The sequence below is a fragment of the Epinephelus lanceolatus genome, chromosome 12, assembly GCF_041903045.1.
Source record: "Epinephelus lanceolatus isolate andai-2023 chromosome 12, ASM4190304v1, whole genome shotgun sequence".
Lineage (NCBI taxonomy): Eukaryota > Metazoa > Chordata > Actinopteri > Perciformes > Serranidae > Epinephelus > Epinephelus lanceolatus.
In genome coordinates this window covers 24,703,941-24,722,977 of record NC_135745.1, presented here as the reverse complement: position 1 = coordinate 24,722,977, position 19,037 = coordinate 24,703,941, and the positions used below count along the sequence as shown (strand labels likewise).

The 19,037-nt window shown below is 42.8% G+C and overlaps 1 protein-coding gene across 5 annotated transcripts in view; it reads left to right on the top strand.

Annotated features, from left to right (window-relative positions):
- The window catches only part of LOC117272132 (activated CDC42 kinase 1-like), a 78,853-nt gene that overhangs the window by 53,854 nt on the left and 5,962 nt on the right, over positions 1 to 19,037 (top strand). For 3 of the 5 annotated variants that reach the window (XM_078173147.1, XM_078173144.1, XM_078173145.1), the window contains exons 6-17: positions 1,537 to 1,700; positions 3,800 to 3,919; positions 4,271 to 4,397; positions 4,528 to 4,674; positions 6,567 to 6,661; positions 6,982 to 7,176; positions 7,467 to 7,558; positions 10,158 to 10,202; positions 10,596 to 11,029; positions 11,347 to 12,567; positions 15,476 to 15,571; positions 18,343 to 18,473. In XM_078173147.1, coding sequence (XP_078029273.1) covers positions 1,537 to 1,700; positions 3,800 to 3,919; positions 4,271 to 4,397; positions 4,528 to 4,674; positions 6,567 to 6,661; positions 6,982 to 7,176; positions 7,467 to 7,558; positions 10,158 to 10,202; positions 10,596 to 11,029; positions 11,347 to 12,567; positions 15,476 to 15,571; positions 18,343 to 18,473 — 2,867 coding nt within the window. The remainder of the gene's footprint in view (positions 1 to 1,536; positions 1,701 to 3,799; positions 3,920 to 4,270; positions 4,398 to 4,527; positions 4,675 to 6,566; positions 6,662 to 6,981; positions 7,177 to 7,466; positions 7,559 to 10,157; positions 10,203 to 10,595; positions 11,030 to 11,346; positions 12,568 to 15,475; positions 15,572 to 18,342; positions 18,474 to 19,037) is intronic. The other 2 variants (XM_078173146.1, XM_078173148.1) reach the window with 1 other exon arrangement.

Below are 19,037 nucleotides of genomic sequence, written 5' to 3'. Positions count from 1 at the left end.
TGCCCCTCTCTGGCACTCTTAGCCTGCCTCTTGAACTTAAGTCTATTGAAATCAGGTCAAGTGTATTAAAAGGTAACTTTCATAACCTGGACCCTTTTTCCCATGTTTTTGTGTCTAATGTTTTGCTCACATTGGGGGTGAATAAAACAATTAGTGCAAGTGAATTACATGTAAAGTCAATGTGAAGATGCAATTAGACACGATGGATGCGACCCAGAGGACACGAAATATGCGAATTAAGCGGTGTCAATAAAGTGAGTAGTGCGATTTCGTGTCATGCGCTTATTCCCAGTTGAAAAATTGGAACTTCAGCGACCAATTCGTGCTGCGATAGCCAACCGGTATTGAGATCCTTTGGGGACGTTTCGGGGGGACGATTTGCTTCGCGTTTGGTGTGAACACAACATAAGCAACTAATGGGAACAACAATGTCTAAATGGGATTAGTATTGAGCGAGAGCGCTGCAGGTAGTGATGAAACAGGCTGCAGTGTAACATTAATAGGCAATGGTATACTGTCAACTTACGTCCACTAAAAGTGTTTGTTTTTGCCACTGACAGGCTCAGATTGTTATTTTAAGTGTCTGACAACATTATGGAAAGGATCCCTACAGAGATAGACCTTTTTGTTAAACCAACTACAGCCCCGAAACCGCCATCGCCTACCAAACCTACCAAACTCCATTTAAGTAATTTTATCATCATTAAACACATTTCATTCAAAGTCACCAGAAGCAAAATAAAACTCACAAAAGTAATTCTGGTTCATCTTCCCACGGTTCCAGCAATCACCAGCTCTGATTTGGTTGAAATAAACCCTTAATTCATCCAGTTAGATGTGAAAATATGCTGGCTCTATACACACTAAAATTTCCGTTGATTTAAATGAAGTCTGGTGGGTTTGATGATAGCGATTTTGAGGCTGTTTCTGGTTAAATAAAAATGATCCTACTCTGTAACAAAAATGTCTGTCTCTGTAGGGATCCTTTCCATAATGTTATCGGACACTCAGAATAATATTCTGAGCCTGTCAGTGGCAAAAACAAACCGTTTGAGTGGACCCAAATTGACAGTGCGAATATGCACTGAGTGGTTTCATTGCAGCCAGCTGCAGCGCTCTTGCTCAGCACTGGACCAATTTCAAAAACCGCTGTCTCCATTAGTCACTTAGACACAAAAACATGGGCAAATAGGGTCTAGGTTACCCTTTAGGGTCTTTGTCATGAGGGTAGACAGTGAACAAAGAGAGAATGAGACAGGAAGGGAGAGGAAGACTAAAATTAGGGCTGACATTTTAGCCTTGTTGTTTTCATGCTGTTACCTTCTAGTTATTTCCTCTGGCATAAGTTTAATGTATACTGCCTTTTTTTTTTTGGATCATGTTATGATTACCAATTGCCAACGTCTCTTTCTCTGCTTTAGTGTTTTCTGTTACATTCTTCTACATCATTCTTCCTCTTCGTGTCCTTCTGCTTTTTGCTGCCATACTCCTCTTTTCACCCACTCTGTCTCCTCCTCCTCTCTCCGTGTCCTGAAGGTGACCGAGCTGGCTCCTCTGGGTTCTCTGCTGGAGCGTCTGCGATGTGTTCGTCCACAGGGCCCAGTGTTGATCCACACTCTGTGTCAGTATGCCGTACAGGTGGCCTGTGGCATGGCCTATCTGGAGCAGAGGAGGTTCATCCACAGGGACCTGGCAGCCAGGTAGGGGCACAAAACTTTTTAAGGTGGACTTTACACATTTCAGCAGCTGTGAAAAGGTCAAGACTTATTCTTTAAAGAGGATGTATTCTCACAGTCTCTATAAAACCTGTTTTTCTTTCAGGGATTTTTTTTTTTTTTTTTTTTTTTTTTTTTTTACTGGTATGTTGAATTATTTATATTGCTTCTCCTTCTCCTCCACCCAAAAATTTACAGGCCATTACAGGGAGACTTGGCCCGCAAGTAAAATGAGTCACAGGTTGGCTGGCTGCACTTGGTGGTATAAGTTTTTGGTCTTGCCCAAATTAGTCACTTTCACTTAACTGTTGACACGACGTAGATGCCTGAGAAAAATCTTAATGGCTGGTAGAAATGAGTCACTTTCACAGTTAAAGCTGTGGTTTTAAACACAGGACTTTTTTGAAGATCTTAATTGTATTCCTGATACATCCCAGGTTTATTTGATGCCTTCAGTTAAAACCTGTCCTGAGTTTCGGGATCACATGGATTGTATTTTATGTGACTGGATCCCGTTCTGAATGGGAATTGACCATTAAAAAAATCTGTTTTGTTCATCTCCTAGGGTTGTAACCGTTCACTAAAACCATAATGGGATTTAAATTTCATGTTTAAGGTCAAGTTCATTTTGATGATTCATTCTCCTCTCAACAAATGGTCAAATAAATAAGTCTTGATTAAAAAATCAAAAACATATGCCCACAACAATTAATCCTCTAAAGTTTTCCTTCCTCATCTTCGTTGTTGCTGTTGTATTTGGGGGGCTTTGGGAGCGTCTGTGAGTGTGTTTATGGCGTTAGTGGTACGCCACCTGAGTTAAAATCAACTGGCAGTCACTTTAAATTGTGGTTATAAGGTTATACAATAGTGACAGCTACATCCCAAATTCCCCAAAAATTACTTTACACTGCAGTGCTAAAAAGGGTATGTGTAAGTCATACTGTACTGAATAAAAGGCATGTATGTTTATGGGAAACTTCGGTACTTTCCATCTGATCTGTAGTGCCTCTGGAAGGCGCTTCAGACAAACAGACTCAATCACAGCTTCTTCCCCACAGCAATAAGGACTTTGACCGAATTCAAATACACAGGATGAAGCTTTTATTATGGGTGTAATTACTACACTTTATGTGCAATATTCACAGTCGTAATATGTGTAGTTTTTTACCTATTACACTTATTGTCTGTTATTTATTAGTGTGAGGATTGGATGGCTGAATGTAAGGAGGACGTGGTTTTAACTGTCAGCACCTTTCAGGAGTAGCTCTCCTAATTTCATTGTGTTTTTTAATGATACAATGACAATTAAAGGTGTCCTGATTCTGATTATTTTCCAGTGTTTTTGGGTCTAAGTCACTAATAGAAACAATAATTTTTGAAAGTGGTCTAGTACTGAGAGAGAAAAAAGCACTGCAGCCGGTGGCAAGCCTTAGCTAAGGCTGACCTTAGCTAAACCTACCAGACTCCATTCAAATAAACAGCAAATGTACACAACATGATAATTGCCCCTTTTTTATCACAATATATCGCTGCAACCCTAGTTCAGTATTGAGCGAGACCGCTGCAGCCAACAATGGAGAAACAGGCTGCAATGTAACCGGGGGCGGGGGGTGTCGAACAGCTAAAGACTCTGGACCCCATGGTCCAATACTTAATGGCCCTGAGTGGCTACATTGCAGCCTGTTTCTCCATTGCCGGCTGCAGCGGTCTCGCTCAGCACTGTACAAGAGTTACAGTAATATACTGTGATATGGTTTTGAAAACAAATGCAACCGGATGAAGAATCTCACCTGCACATCTTCTTTCCTGCTTGCCTGTCTGTCAAACTTTATACATATACTTCCATTACAATAATTGTTTCAAGTTTTATTATATTAAAGCTCATGGTGATAATTGCGTAATACCTTGAAGCTGTGCTATTTTCTGAGACATTTATTGTACTGTGAAAACCCCTGTGAAAGTTTAAAAACTGTTCTCTCCATTTGTCACTTAGGCACCAAAAAATGGGAACACAGAGTCCAGGTTGAGTTTATGAGTTTACAAATGTACATAAAACAGTAAAACATTTGACCCTCTCTCTTCAGGAACATCTTGCTGGCGTCGGCTCACAGAGTAAAGATTGGGGACTTTGGCCTGATGAGGGCGCTGCCCAACAACCATGAGCACTACGTCATGCAGGAGCATCGAAAGGTCCCCTTTGCATGGTGGGTGGACGTAGAGAGCAGAGCTGGACTTGCTGTACTTTAGGGATACAAGTGGTTTTAGTGGTTAGGGTGTGAACGTGCTTTAATTTATTGCGGAAAGTTTCCACAGAGAGATGTGATTGGTCAGAGCTGCATTCCAGCCATGATGATCATTCTTGTAAAACAATGCTTGCTGTTTTGTTTTGGTGTCTGTCCCAATTTTTGCTTCGGCCAAGCAGCCAGCAATCCATCTTCTTTGTACTGTTTTCATTCATGTACATGTGTGATTTTATTATAAGTTTAGAGAAACAGTGCACCTTTAAAAAATGCTTTTAATATTCAAGTTAAAGTTTGTTGTTCGTCCTGCTGCAGGTGCGCCCCGGAGAGCCTGAAGACCAGAACGTTCTCCCATGCTACAGACACGTGGATGTTTGGAGTCACTCTCTGGGAGATGTTCACACATGGCCAGGAGCCTTGGCTGGGCCTCAATGGGAGCCAGGTAAACACGCACAGCAAAGAAATATTGACATTTACAGTATGTATACAAAATGGTCTTGTAGCTAAAGTAACTGATTTATTCTTCGGTTGTCCTCTTTCAATTGTTTCTCCCTGGTCAAAAATAACCCTAGATCCTGCACAAGATCGATAAAGAAGGTGAACGCCTCCCAAAGCCTGAGGACTGTCCGCAGGATATCTATAATGTGGTGCTGCAGTGTTGGGCTCAGAAACCAGACGACAGACCCACCTTTGTCGCCCTGCGAGAGTTCCTGCTTGAGGTATGAGAGCTGTTGTTTGGGCAGCCAAAGGTGTCTGTCCAGGGCGTTAAATATATTATAATTATAAGTTATAAATATAGTGTGCCAGGGCTGACATCAAAAAACGATTTTAGTTTAGCATTGCACTGGTTCCCAGAAGAGAAAGTGAATGTGATTTTTGCTTTGCGTTTTGGATTATGTCAGAAAATAAGCTCTGTGGCTAACACAAGTTTATGATACTTACAGGTTTTGTTCAGCGAGATAATCTTAACATATGAACACTTTGTGATTGCCAGAAGTAAAAAGCTAACGTTAGGCTTTAACAGACTACATGACTACTCCACGGTCGCATGACTCTTGACCATCACCGCCACTAAGCTTTCAACTGATTTTGGCCACTTTATTTTAAAAACATTGTATAATGGGGAAATCGGACTGTTTAAGCTAAATAAGAAGCTGTAATGGCGGACTGCCAGCACTCTCACCTGTTCGGGGATGATGACGTTTAATGTCCCTGACAGGGTTTGTAGTCACTTGTTAGCAACCGCCTTTTTTTCGACACGTAAAAGCTGAGGCATTTTACCAAAATTGTTGTCTTTTAAAGGTCGTGTGTGTAAGATTTGGGATGCTTTAGTGGCATCTAGTGGTGAGGACTGCAGATTGCAACCACTTCAAACTTCTGGTTAGAATTCCTTCAGTGTTAATTGTTCAGGAGGTTTTTACCGTGAGCCGAATTATCCTCAGAGGGTCTTTCTTCAGACCAGGTGATTTACACTGGCAAAAACACTGAATAAAGCAGTTTCACGTTTAAATAATAATTTTTTTTCTGACATTGTTGTCGTGGAAGAGCTGCTAACTACAGTGACTGACGCAAAAATATGAGTGGTCCTATCTAGAGTTGGTTTGTCCGATCTGGGCTAATGTAGAAACATGACAAGGCAACATGGCGATCTCTGTAGACGAGGACGAGGCTCATTCTAAGGAAAAGAAAACACAACAATTCTTATTCTCAGGTGATTAAACAGTTCAGAAAACATACATATTATATTATGTTCAATTTCTGCCAATATACCCCCCTAAATGGTACACACTGGACCTTTCAAATAGATAACTTGAAGGGATTACTTCATTTGTTTTTGTTTCTTTTTTTGCTCTAAAATGTATATGAGGCATGAATTCCCCATAAACAGATTTTAAAAAGATGTGCAGCTATTTGTGTGTGCATAGTGCACGTTCCACACACCACTTAAGAGTGGCAGAGGAGACGTACGGCCAGGACGCTGTCAGAATTGCAAAGTTTGCTTGTAATCAACCAGGTTGCTCTCTGTATCTAAAGATGCTGCGGTTAACTGAAGCTGTGGAAATGAAAGAGAGGATTAATGAAAACTGGACTCTTTGGTCTCTGGTGAATTCATTTTTCATTAAACAATCAGTTGCAAGACAAAACATTTGTGTTTTGAGTGCTTGCAGATTGTTTTTCTCTCAAGACAGTAATAAGGTGATTCCCAAATGCAAGTGTTGACTAAATTTCCCAGAAAACTGGCTTCAGAATTAGTATTTAGAATATATTACTTAACTTGAGTAATCAAATGGAATACATAACAAATTACATTTTAGGGCATGCAATCAGTAATCCCTAGGTTAATACATTTCAAAAGTCATCTTAACACCTTAAGGGAGAGAGCTCAGTGTTCCCGCAGTAATCCATCATGACATAAATGGACTTTTGGCTCCACCTAGTGGAGTTACTGCAAAGCAGAAGCTGAAACATTCCCTCATGTTGGAAGTGCTTAAAGGAGATTGACAACCAGCTACAATACGACCTCATGAATCATAAATGTTTGCCATGTTAAAATTTACTGTGGTGTCTAATGTGTGTTTTTTGAGTGTCTTTGTTTGTGTGTGTTTATCAGACCATGCCCACAGACATGTGTGCTCTGCAGGACTTTGACGAACCCGACAAACTCCTGATCCAGGTCAATGATGTCATCACCATCATAGAGGGGAGGTGGGTGTTAACAAGTGCTTTAGACTTTGAAATAAGAGGCCCTCCTCCAAATCTGTACCTGCTAGCCGTATTACTCTTAAACACTGCTTAAAGGAAAAATAAAATGCATCTCTATTCCATAAATAATAACAGCCTATTGGTCTTTTCCAACTACCCAGCTCATCAATGCTCACTAATCAAAATGTATTTATTGTCTATCAAGCTAAATGCACTACACTGTAAATATTAAAATGTTAAATGTCCAGCAGATTTATTCGTTGTGGTAAAGCCCCACAGATGACTCTCCATGTTTCATCCTCAGTATTTTCTGCGTCTTTCAGGGCAGAGAACTACTGGTGGCGAGGTCAAAACAAGCGGACCCTTAAGGTCGGACCTTTCCCCAGAAACGTGGTGACATCAGTAGCGGGTTTATCAGCTCATGACATCAGCCGGCCGCTGAAGAACAGCTTCATCCACACAGGACACGGAGACAGCAACCCTCATCGCTGCTGGGGCTTCCCTGACAGGATCGACGAGTAAGGACCAGTTTATTAACATTTAGTGTCATCTGAATTCAGCACCAAACTGCACCCACAGAGGTTTTTACATGATCTAAATGTCTTCATAAATATTTATCATAATTATGCCCCATGTTGGAAGTGAGGAGTTAAAAGTCTGAGTAGTTTTTCCTGAGTTGTAATGATAGACTCTCCCCAATAGGTGGCAGTGGCACAGTATTACAGACATCTTACTGCAAACACCAAGGTTGAGTAGATTCACTGAATTGACTTTTACTGTAATTGAGTCTGTTCTCTCCTCCCTGCAGTTTGTACCTCGGTAATCCCATGGATCCTCCTGATGTCCTGAGTGTGGACCTCAGTAATGCTCAGCCCACGCAGCTACCAGGACGAGCTAGAAGTGAGTATAGGAGCTCCAAATAAATATTTAAACCACATAAGAATGATGACCATAATAAAGATCAGCAGTCTAGTAAGATCATTTTGTATCTAGAGCCGAGCAGCACAGCAGCTAAATGCTACTTCGCCATGTTTAGTTCTTACAGTAGGTGTTACCAACATGTTTCTCTGCAGTGATCTGAGAGGTGTAGCAGGTGTTGACTGCTGAAACACATTTAATGGTTTATAAACAAGCAGCAGTGCTTTCAAGTCAATTTTGTGACTTATCAGAAGCCAGTGTAAGAACTTAAAGCCACAGTGTGTAGGAATTTCTCCCATCTAACGTTGAAATCATATATTGTATTCAAACAGATGGCACACTCTAGCGCCTCACTGTTTCAAACACGTATTGCAACAACTGTAGCCACTGTGTACCAAAAAGCTATGATAACACTGATGAAACCATGTCATCCGATACTACATGGAGTATTCATTCAGGCTCCTACACAGACACACGCGACGCGAGTTGACAAACCCCCTCCTCACCATGCTGGCTGTGTTTACAATGTAGGACTGTTGGGGCGGATGTAAATTGAAACAAACCAATCACGTCTCGTCCTTTGACAACTGACAAGTGGCTCAACCTCACACACCTCATCCCTCTCCTCGCATTACTGCACCGCTAACAGCTGTTAGTGGCCAGCGGCACTACTGCCGCATAACAAAGTCCCACTCTTTGAGCATAATGCAGGATCATGTATTATGCAGCATCACGGGAGACGGAATCCTCGTCGCCAAGAAAGCGCAAAAGGGAATCAAAAAGGCAGCGTGACCGGCGAATTAAAAAAACAAGGGTCAGCATTGGGGTTGCCTTTCCCAGGTGGAGAGAGCTGCTGAAGGAGAAAGGTAATGCAATCACAGGCCAGCGGCTAACAGCGGCTAACAGCGGCGCAGTGATGCGAGGAGAGGGATGAGGCTGTTAGCGACTGGCCGCTAACAGCGGCTAACAGCCAACAGCTGCGCTGGCCTGTGATTGCATTACCATTCTCCCTCAGCAGCTCTCTCTACCTGGGAAAGGCTACCCCGATGTTTTTTTAATTCGCCGGTCACGCTGCCTTTTCTATTCCCTTTTGCGCTTTCTTGGCGACAAGGATTCCGTCTCCCATGATGCTGCATATGCACGGTCCTGCATTATGCTCAAAGAGTGGGACTTTGTTTCAAATTTGCCAGGGTAGTAGCGAAGCGCCTCTTGCTCCTCTCCTTCGGCTCCTCAGTCACGCAGTGCTGGCCTGGCTCTCAACGAAAACGCCGAAGGCGGGGCTGTATGTCCCTTGCTGGCGGGTGTATTCTCAAGATGGCGAAATGTAATGGAACCCCACAGACGACTTACCCGCACAATGTACAAACAAATCCGAAATTCTCCTTTTACGAAAATAAGTCAGATTATTGGTGGAGGTAATAATACACCAGTGATGACATATTTATGAATGCAGACATCAATTTTTGCCAATAAACAACTGAAAATGTTACACAATGTCCCTTTAAGTTTCAGAGTAATGTGGTCACTTCTTCTGGTTTTCATAAGAACTCTAGCAGCTGTGTTTTGTACGAGCTGAAGCTGTATGATTGTCTTTATAAGAAGGCCTGTGAATAGATCATTACAGCGGTCAATGCTGCAGGAAATAAAAGCCTGAACAAGTTTTTCTAAATCATGTTTTGACCTGAGGCCTCTGAGTTTGGCTTTGTCTTTTGAGAGTAAAAAGATTTCTAACAGTGTCCTTTGCTTCATGTCATTTTATGTCAAAGGGTTGGAATGGCTGATCCACACTCGTTTAGCGTTTCGCTAATGAGCTAAAAGTCTTGGGCAGGGTTTGTGTGCTGACACTGAAACTACACTCTGTAGGCCTCACTTTGAAATAATGTTGTCATGTCATACCAGAATTTGGTATGGGCATACAGACACACAGCGGGCAGTGTCAGTTTGTAACGTTGCCATCAACTAACATAATGTAAAGGGCGTAAATGTATAAGTGAATATCTAGACATTTTTTAAAATAAATAACATTTAAAAGAACAAATAAATACAAAACAAGTAGAAGACAAAATGCATCTAACAAGTATAAGTGAACACACCATCCCTGAATGTCCAAAACGCAGCAGGGTACCTAGCGCGTCATACTAAAATATCTAGACATGTAGCTCCTCTGACAAAGCGGTGGTATTTGATGAGTTGGGATGAGATTGTGTTGAATATCTATCAGAGCTGTTTAACCTCTGTATCTGTATCTGTAAATGTATTTGCTCTAAATACGCCTGTCGATCACTTGCGAAATAATCAGATTCAACATTTAAAGGTGCAGCTATCCTGTTTTTTTATTAATTATTATCATTTTCTTAACATCATGGCTCGTAGGTTTAAGTTTAAAGGTTGTAGCAATGCAGATCTTGCTTTGGAAAAAAACGTCCACCAAATAACTTTCTTTTCATTTTTCTTGCTGCCAGAACATTAATATATAATCTAACATTTACGTCCTGCTTCTTTCTAATCTTCCCATCTTTGCTGCTGTCTTTTTTTCCCGTCTCTTCTTTTGCGGTGGCGGTATTTGCTTTTGATTCTCCAGAGGAGCCTCCGCCCCGCCCTCCTCAGCCATCATTGTTAATCAAGAGTAAGTCTGGTTTCTCTCAGCAGCTCCTCACCCATTGCTCCTGCCCCCTCTGTTCCCTCCTAGCTCCACTTCTCAAAGGTACATCCCATAGTTTTTGGTCTCTTCCTTTGCTTGTCTTTGCAGTGAGTCTATCACCTTCTTTTATTTCCTGTCATAACATCACTGTCCTCCATCTTTCCACCTCTGTGTCCTTCTAACAGATGTGCAGTGTCTTTGCTGTGCACAACAGGACTAACTCTGAACCTGGAGACTTTGTTTGGAGTGCGTCTTGTATTTCGTTGTGTGAACTTAAAAAGCATCAGTGTCATCACTCTCTGATTGTGTTTCAGTGAAAAAATTAACGTACTGTGTGTGTGTGTGTGTGTGTGTGTGTGTGTGTCTGTCTGTCTCCAGAGCCTTGCTACGATCCAGTAAACGACGACGAGGATCTGACTTCGGCAGGACTAAAGAGATTATCGCTTCGTAAAACGGGTTCTGTGAAAGGCTTAAAACTGAAACCTGCTGCCTGGGTCTCTGCCTCCAAACAGAGTGGCGGCCGGATTTCAGGCTCAGGCCGCAACCCCAACAGTGAAGTGTCCCTCATTGACTTTGGGGAGGAGTTCCCCTCGCCCACACCGTCCCCCTCCCCTGTGATTGAAATTCAGATTCCCTCACTGGCAAAGCTCACGTTGGAAGCAGAGAACATCCTGGACCGGACTCCACCTCAGAGTCCATCTAAATCATTGCCCCGCCCCCTTCACCCAACACCTGTAGTGGACTGGGACGCTCGGCCTTTACCTCCACCCCCAGCCTATGATGATGTAGCCCAAGACGAAGATGATATGGAGGTACGGTAGGAGGTGACACAAACCCCAGGTTGATTCAGTTCAGTTCAGGGGCTTGTGATCGATATAAGATGATATCATCTGCCAATTTAACTCAACCAGTTACAGAAGAAGATGCCATCTCCTTTCACTTAGCATCAATGTTGGATTGCTGAATCAATGCATTGATCCACATTGATGGATTGTTGCACCCCTAATGACACAGTACATTTCACATTGTGCCAGAGTTTAACAGACGTTAGATGTGTATCTCCTGTTCTGATATCAACTACATGGACAGTAACATGTACTGAAGTTGTAAATCTTGTTTCTCCTCTAAGGTGAGCTCCATCAACAGCTCGGAGCAGCAGCATGAAGAGGAGCAGAGTGAAGTCCATAACCCAGATGAGACTCTCTACTCTGGACAGAAGGTGGAGTGTAACGCTCTTGTCTCCAGGGGTCCAGACAGATCAGGCCTGGAGGACAACCTGTTTCTCCCCAGCAAGCAGAGCCAAGGTCTGTCCACCTCCTTCTCCCAGTCAGCAGAGATCTTCCAGGAACTCCAGCAGGAGTGCATGAGAAGGCTCAATGTACCGAGTGGAAGTGCTGCACGGTCGAGCTCGCCATCCCAGAGCTCAGTCTCATGTCCTCAGACTCCACAGACACAGGAGGGACACCAGAGTGTCTTCTCCTCCAATGAGGTCAGACCCCAGATCCCCCCACGTGTCCCCATCCCCCCTCGCCCCATAAAGAGGGGTGACTACACATCTGCTCGTTGGTCAAAGGATCTCTCCCTGTCACCGACGCCAGCTGACACCACAGAGGAGGTTTCAGGCTCAAACCAGGAACGACCACCTATGATCCCTCCCAGGGACCCTTTGTCCCAGCCGGGCTCCAGGACTCCCAGCCCCATGGGCCTGGTAGTGGGCTCCCCCCAGCAGAGAGTGTACTCTGTCAGCCCCACCACCATGCAGGCTCCTCTTACCTCCTGCCCCCCCACACACACCTACGGCTCCTACCTCTCCACATCTCCGGGTAAACTCATGCCTACCACACACAGCTTTGCCTCAGATCCTAAATATGCTGCACCCAAAGTGATCCAGGCGCAGGCGCAGGGGAAGGACGCCACCAGCAAGGGCCCCTGTATCCTCCCCATCGTCCGTGATGGACGTAAAGTCAGTAACACTCACTATTACCTTCTACCAGAGCGGCCCCCGTACCTCGACCGCTACGACCGCTTCTTCAGGGAGGCAGAGAGCCTGCCTGCCAGCGGTGTGGAGGAGAGGCCTTTACGGCAAGCTAACACCGCCACCGTCAGACCCATGGTGGTCAGCAGCCAGACTCTCCAAGGACACACCCAGGGACAGGGGCTCGTCCAGCCAGGCGAGCTGAAGGCTAATTTCTCCTCCAACAATAACAGCAGTCTGGGTGGGCTTCGGTCAGGGATGAAGACATCAGTTAGTCTCCCTCGCGTCTGCTCAGACGGGCTGACAGCGGCGGCAGTCACTGCTTCCTGCATCAGGACAGACGGAGGATGGAACTCAGCTGACAGGGTCAAAATGGTAAGGTCGGAGATATTTAGATTGCCTTTTGTAACTTATGATTTGAAATATACTGTGTATAATTCTATGATTTATATCGTCTCCTGAAAGGTATTTATTGCTGCAGTAATTGAAGTGCTAAGCCTGCTCACTCTCTCTCTCATGATGGATGGTTTAGCTGCAATATGAAGTTGACCTCATGTCCTCCTTAAAGGAAAACTTCAATATTCTTAAACTTGGACAACTTTTCCCAGGTTTTAGTGTCTAAGTGACTAATGGGAACAGCCATTTCTTAAAATTGGGCCAGTATTAAGAGAGAGCTGCAGAAGGCAGAAAGAGGCTGCAGAGTAATCAGTTGGGGCATTTGGCATCGTCAATTTATGTTGACTATAAGTGTTTGTTTTTTGGTCACTGACAGGCTCAGATTGTGATTGTAAGTGACTGACAGCATTATGGAAAGCATCCCTACAGAGAAATGAAGTGTTTTCTTTACTATTTGCTCAATCTTGTCTGTTAGTTATTGTGTGAAACCAAGTCCTGCTCGAGGAAAGTCTCGTTGTGAAATCAGGCAAGGAGTCACTTGTTGCAGGAGGACAACTGTAGAAACGTTAAGTGAGAGCTGGAGTTGTGTTGGTGTGTTGGAGTCAGGGCTCGACAGTGCCAGTATTTCACATGCATTTGCCCCCTAAAATAAATACATATGCAAACCTGAAAAATCATTTACAAGCACAGTGTGATGAAAATGACTCAGACAGAAGGCATCCGTCTCTGTATTTAATGTTAAGCATAAATGAGTTCAAATTTCTCGGGGTCTTGTTCACGAGCGAGGGTAGAATGGAGTGTGAGATGGATTGGCGGTTTGGTGCGGCTTCTGCAGTGATGCAGGCGCTGCGCCGATCCATTGTGGTGAAGAGGGAGCTGAGCCAGAAGGCCAAGCTTTCGATTTCCTGGTCTATCTACGGTCCAACCCTCACCTATGGTCATGAACTCTGGGTAGTGATCGAGAGTATGAGATCGCAGATACAAGCGGCTAAAATAGGTTTCCTCTGTAGGGTGGCTGGGCTCAGCCTTAGAGATAGGGTAAGGAGCTCAGACATCTATAAGGAGCTCGGAGTAGAGCTGCTGCTCCTTTGCATCGAAAGGGGTCAGTTGAGGTGGTTTGGGCATCTGATCAGGATTCCTCCTGGGCGCCTCCTGTTGGAGGTGTTCCAGGTACATCCCACTGGTAGGAGGCCCCAGGGTAGAACACACTGGAGGGATTACATATCTCATCTGGCCTGGGAACACCTTGGGGTCCCCCAGGAGGAGCTGGAAAGCGTTGCTGGGGAGAGAGATGTCTGGGGTGCTTTGCTTGGCCTGCTGCCCCCGTGACCCGGCCCAGGATAAGTGGATAAAAATGGATGGATGGATGAGCCCTTAGAATAACAATCTGAACCTGTCAGTGGCAAAAAAAAGCTCTATTAGTGGACGTACGTAAGTGCTGCCCTCTCACTCAACACAGGACCAACTTAAAAAGTAGTTATCTCCACACAAAAACACAAGAAAATAGGGTTTAAAAGGGATAAGAAGTACAGTTCCTAAATTAGATTGTCAGCTGTTCTTTGTTTGTGATCACTAGTGTGAGAGAGTTTGGCTTTATTATAGTGAGATGACGCTAAAAGCTGAACCATCAGTGCGATGTTCAGTTTAATACAGCAGGATCAATTTTAAATGAAATGAAATGAATAGATTGCGGTGCATATTTGATATATTACTTGCTTGACTCCTCAGTTGAAACTTGTGTATTCTCACAGTTAATTAACCTTTTGAATGTGTACATGTAAATATTAACATTATGATGTACAGTATGCTACATTCGCCTGTACTCTAAACACAAGGGGGAAACAGACTAATTTTTATTGGTCGTCCACTCGGACCACAGCTTGTAGTGAAAATAGTGTGGTGTATGTGTGCATTTCCCCTTTTGGTAGAGACAGAGAAAGAACAATTTGCAATTTCATTTTCAATACAATTGCTCAAATCTGTCATAATTGAACAGATAACCTCCCTATTCAACTTCAAATCATTATCAGAACCAAATTATGATTGATGTGTAATAGCACAATAACATTTTCAGACTGGAGCTGAACTTATGAAAGCGGATGAAACAGACTAATTAAACAAAGTTGCTTTTGAATATTATTTCAGCACAAAACTTTATGGCATAAAAACACTTTTTTTTTTCATTAGCGTCACAATGAAAAAGGACAATAATGTCAAAGCTCCTCATAACTTATTAAAAAATATGCCAGCGTTCTCTGGAGACAAAGGCCATATTAATTTTTGCTGTGAATTCAATTTAAAAGACGAGGAACCAGAGTTTGATTGATTCTTTTTTTGCTGGTCAGTTGATCCTGACACCGATTGAACCTGATTTGACTGGAGGCAGGATCACTCCACATCAATCAGGCACTTGGCATTTTGTAGTGGATACTGAGATGTGTGGCTGCACACGAGGGGCAGTGGGAATGTGGCATTGTAAATAAACTGTGCTGCAAAGAGTTCAATGCAAGAAGCAGACGTGCACTAAACATTCACAAGCTTCACTGCCAGTGAATGTGAAGTACATCACAAGCAGGAACACAGTGTTAGCGTTAGCTTGGTGAAATTAGAGTTAGCTTTAAAGAACACTTAACCCTCCAAAATGATAATAACCAAAGAAACATCATCCTTTCAAGTAGAACAATTTAAGGCCTACTTGATTTTCAGATTTGGAAGTGTTTGTACATAAATTGATACAAATGGTGTCATCTTAACACAACCAGCCGTGTGTACCGCTGCTCCTGAGGTAGATGTTGACGGCAGTACTGAGGAATCAGAGTCAGGGGAATATGAGTGTTGCTGGATGTTGCAGATACTTACACTGTTGATGTTGTGTCAATCGATTCAGGTGCAGGAGGCAGTTCACGGTGTGACAATAGAGGAGTGCCAAGCCGCCCTCCAGAACCACAACTGGAATGTCCAGAAAGCTATTTATTATCTAAAGGTGAGAACGTTCATCATCAGCACACTATAAAAACACACTGCAGCCCATTACTATAAAACTATATATTGTTTCACTTGGGAATCCAAAATCAGAAAAAAGTAGCAACAGTTTTGTGTGAAAGAAAATAAATCCTGTGCCAAATATAGGCGTGCTGATTTCAGTGATTTATCATCACAAAAAAATATCAAAATCAAATTAAGTTCACGGCCCGTTTTTTCATTTCCAATTTCCGACTTGAGCAGAAAATCTTAAGTCCAAAATAAACAAGCTGTTATTTGTTTTTGGGATTCTTCATTGAAATTGAAAAGAAAATGTGACACATGAATTTTAGACATGCCACCCTTCATATTGTCTCAATGTGTATTAATGGTTCCTTTCTTAGAATGTAAAAAAGGCTAAAAACTTAGAATATTTAGTTTATGATTTGCATAATTAAAACTCAAAAAAGGCAAGGAAAAAGAATAACGCAATACAGTGCAGGGAGAAGCAAAAAACCCAGAGGGTTCATTTGAAACCTCCACCTAATAAACATTTTTACAAAGTTATTAAAAACTCAAAAGTACATTAAAAAAAGGATGAATAAATTAATTAAGTTTTGAGAAGGCCACTCTATTTTTTTAAACCAACTGTTAATTTGTTATGCTGATCTGTTCTGTACGACATCTATTGCACGTCTGTCCGTCCTGGAACAGGGATCCCTCCTCAGTTGCTCTTCCTGAGGTTTCTACCGTTTTTTTTCCCCGTTAAAGGGTTTTTTTGGGGGAGTTTTTCCTTATCCGCTGCGAGGGTCATAAAGACAGAGGGATGTCGTATGCTGTAAAGCCCTGTGAGGCAAACTGTGATTTGTGATATTGGGCTTTATAAATAAAATTGATTGATTGAAATTGATTAGAGGTTAAAGGAGAAGTAATTATTTAATTTAGTTTAGTTTAATTAACAAGGGACAGTGCAAATTAATAAATAAACATGGTATAGAAAATGTCAGAATTAGCCAAAAGGCTTTTTTCCATCTGTGATGTTGTTAATAAATTACAACAAACAAACAAAAAACAAAATGACACAGAAAAGAAATATGTAACAGGGCATACAGTTTAAGGGTGTGTTCACACCAGGATAGTCCGGGGGACTCGGTTCAATTGGGCGGGGAATGCCAAAACATTTCAGACCTTCGTTTGATTTGGTTCACTTTCTCACTGACCAAACCGTCTGGACAACGTCACGCAGTTACAACAGCTGCGCGTTAGGGGGCGGTATTGCCCGAAATGACCACTGACCAGGAAGAAAAAAAGCATGAGGAAGAAGAAAACCCGGCTCATCGATTGGCCAGGACCGAAAACGGAAATCCATCCCCTTCAGCCGGCTTGGTCACCACAAAAACACCAAAAGGCACTGTGCTCTCCATCACTTCCTCTCTTTGGTTCACTTCCTCTCTTTGGTTCACTTCCTCTCTTTGGTTCGCTGGATAGTCCAGCATTGCATTTCCCACTGTAAGGTAACCGCACCAGGGTTCACTGAACTGAGACCCCCAGTTCTCAAGCGGACCAGGGTTCGCTCGTTTGGTCTGCACCAGAGTTCCAATGAGAATTCACACCACTCCAAACGAACCGAACTATCCGTGGAAGCGGACCGGGGTTTGTTTAAAACGGACCAAATAGTGCCAGTGTGAATGCGTCCCTAAAAGACGTCTTTGAATACATCAACAAGAAATGATTTTAACATGATTTTTTAATCACAAGAATTTAATGATCATCAAAAGTGTGACTCAGTGTTAAAATCTGAGGCAAAGTTGATGCAGTGTTAAAGGACATACAAGTTTTAAAAAGAGTTCAGTGCTTACACGTTTATGTATTAATTGATGTATTCAGTTATATTTTTGACACATCTGATTACCCTTTACTACCTCTTGTTAGTTTTTTTATAGTGTCAAGTTCAGGACATGAGATAAATACTTACATAGTCAGGAGCAAATAAAAACAATATTAGTCCCAAAGTGTTAATAAAAGTAAACACACAGGAAGTCAAACTAAGCTGGTTAAACAAAACTTTACGCAGCATAATGGGCCACAATCATTTAATACCCCATCAGAATAAAGACCTAATAAAGTGGATATTTATGTCGCAGCGTTGCAGTTACTAACAGAGAAGCAGAGTCATCAGAGGTAAACAGTGCTGAGCTGCAGACGGGTCCTCAGAGATCCACATCACTGCAGCTCAGGTCACAACTTCACTCCTGCTCTGTAATAACTTTTTTTGTACAGGACATGACTTCAAACAGGTTGTCATTCAAAGTTGCTGCTGAATTTTACTTTATTAGTTCACATCAAGAAATGATAAGAGTTACTTGAACCTTGAGGGAGGATCAGGTCATTACTGGTGCAGTGAGCTGACTATAAATAAAAAGAAAACAGCCTATAGATTCACTGATGTGTCTCCAGCAGTGTTCAGCACCGTTAGCCGCCTGTGTTCGGGGCCGGTGTGTGGATGGCAGTGGACACGAGGGAACACTCAAGCGCTCCTTAATAGTGGCGGCAAAGTTTAGACGATACAGAGGAGACGCTGCGCTCGTATTATGACGGACATAATATTACAATGAGCTCACTGCTGCTGCAACACACTCTCATGAAGGAGTTAAAAGAAGATGCAGCTCTTTTCTATGACGGTCCCTGACAGTGTGACCCTGCTTTATTGTCCCATCTCATCCCTCCTATTCGTCCCTCCTGCTGGCTCCTTTGAACACCTGTGTTTTAACTTTGTTATCCGTCTCTCTGCAGGTGGAGCAGTTGTTCTGTTTGGGTCTGAGGAGCAGGTCAGAGTGTCTAAAGCTGCTGGAGATGTGTGACTGGAACCTGGAGGTGGCCAGCACTCAGATGTTAGATAACTATGGATCCACAACAAGACAGAGGTACTGTGTCCTGTAGCTTTGTTTGCTGAACTTTGGGCCATGACATCCCACACACAAGTTACACAGTCACATGTAACTTTTAATGGGCTGTTCTCTCGTATCACTGGCGAGCAATGACTATCCATCCATCCGACTTATTAAATACTTAGGCTTTGTCACTTCATACAGCACCAAGAGACTTTAATGTACATTTAAAAGAATACTTCACACCCCAAATGACAAGGTGTGTGTCAGTTGCTCACCCTGTGCTAGGCTGAATTAGTTAAGAAAACTATTTTCTCATGCCTCCGCTGTGAAGCCATAGGGGTCCACATTTAACAGCAGCAAAACTATACCAAAACATGACTTTAAAGACTCTCAAACAACTTGTGCAGTATAATCCAAGTATTATTTATCAGGTCATGAGCTCAGTACTTATCAAACAGATGGCCTTTTCCAACGGGGAACTGAACACAAAGTGAAACTTACCTGAGCTCTCTTCAAAGGCAGACTCCATTGACAAAAACAGTATTTTTTTCTCGCTGAACACAGGAGCTGCTGGTCTACCACTGCCTCCATCAGTTA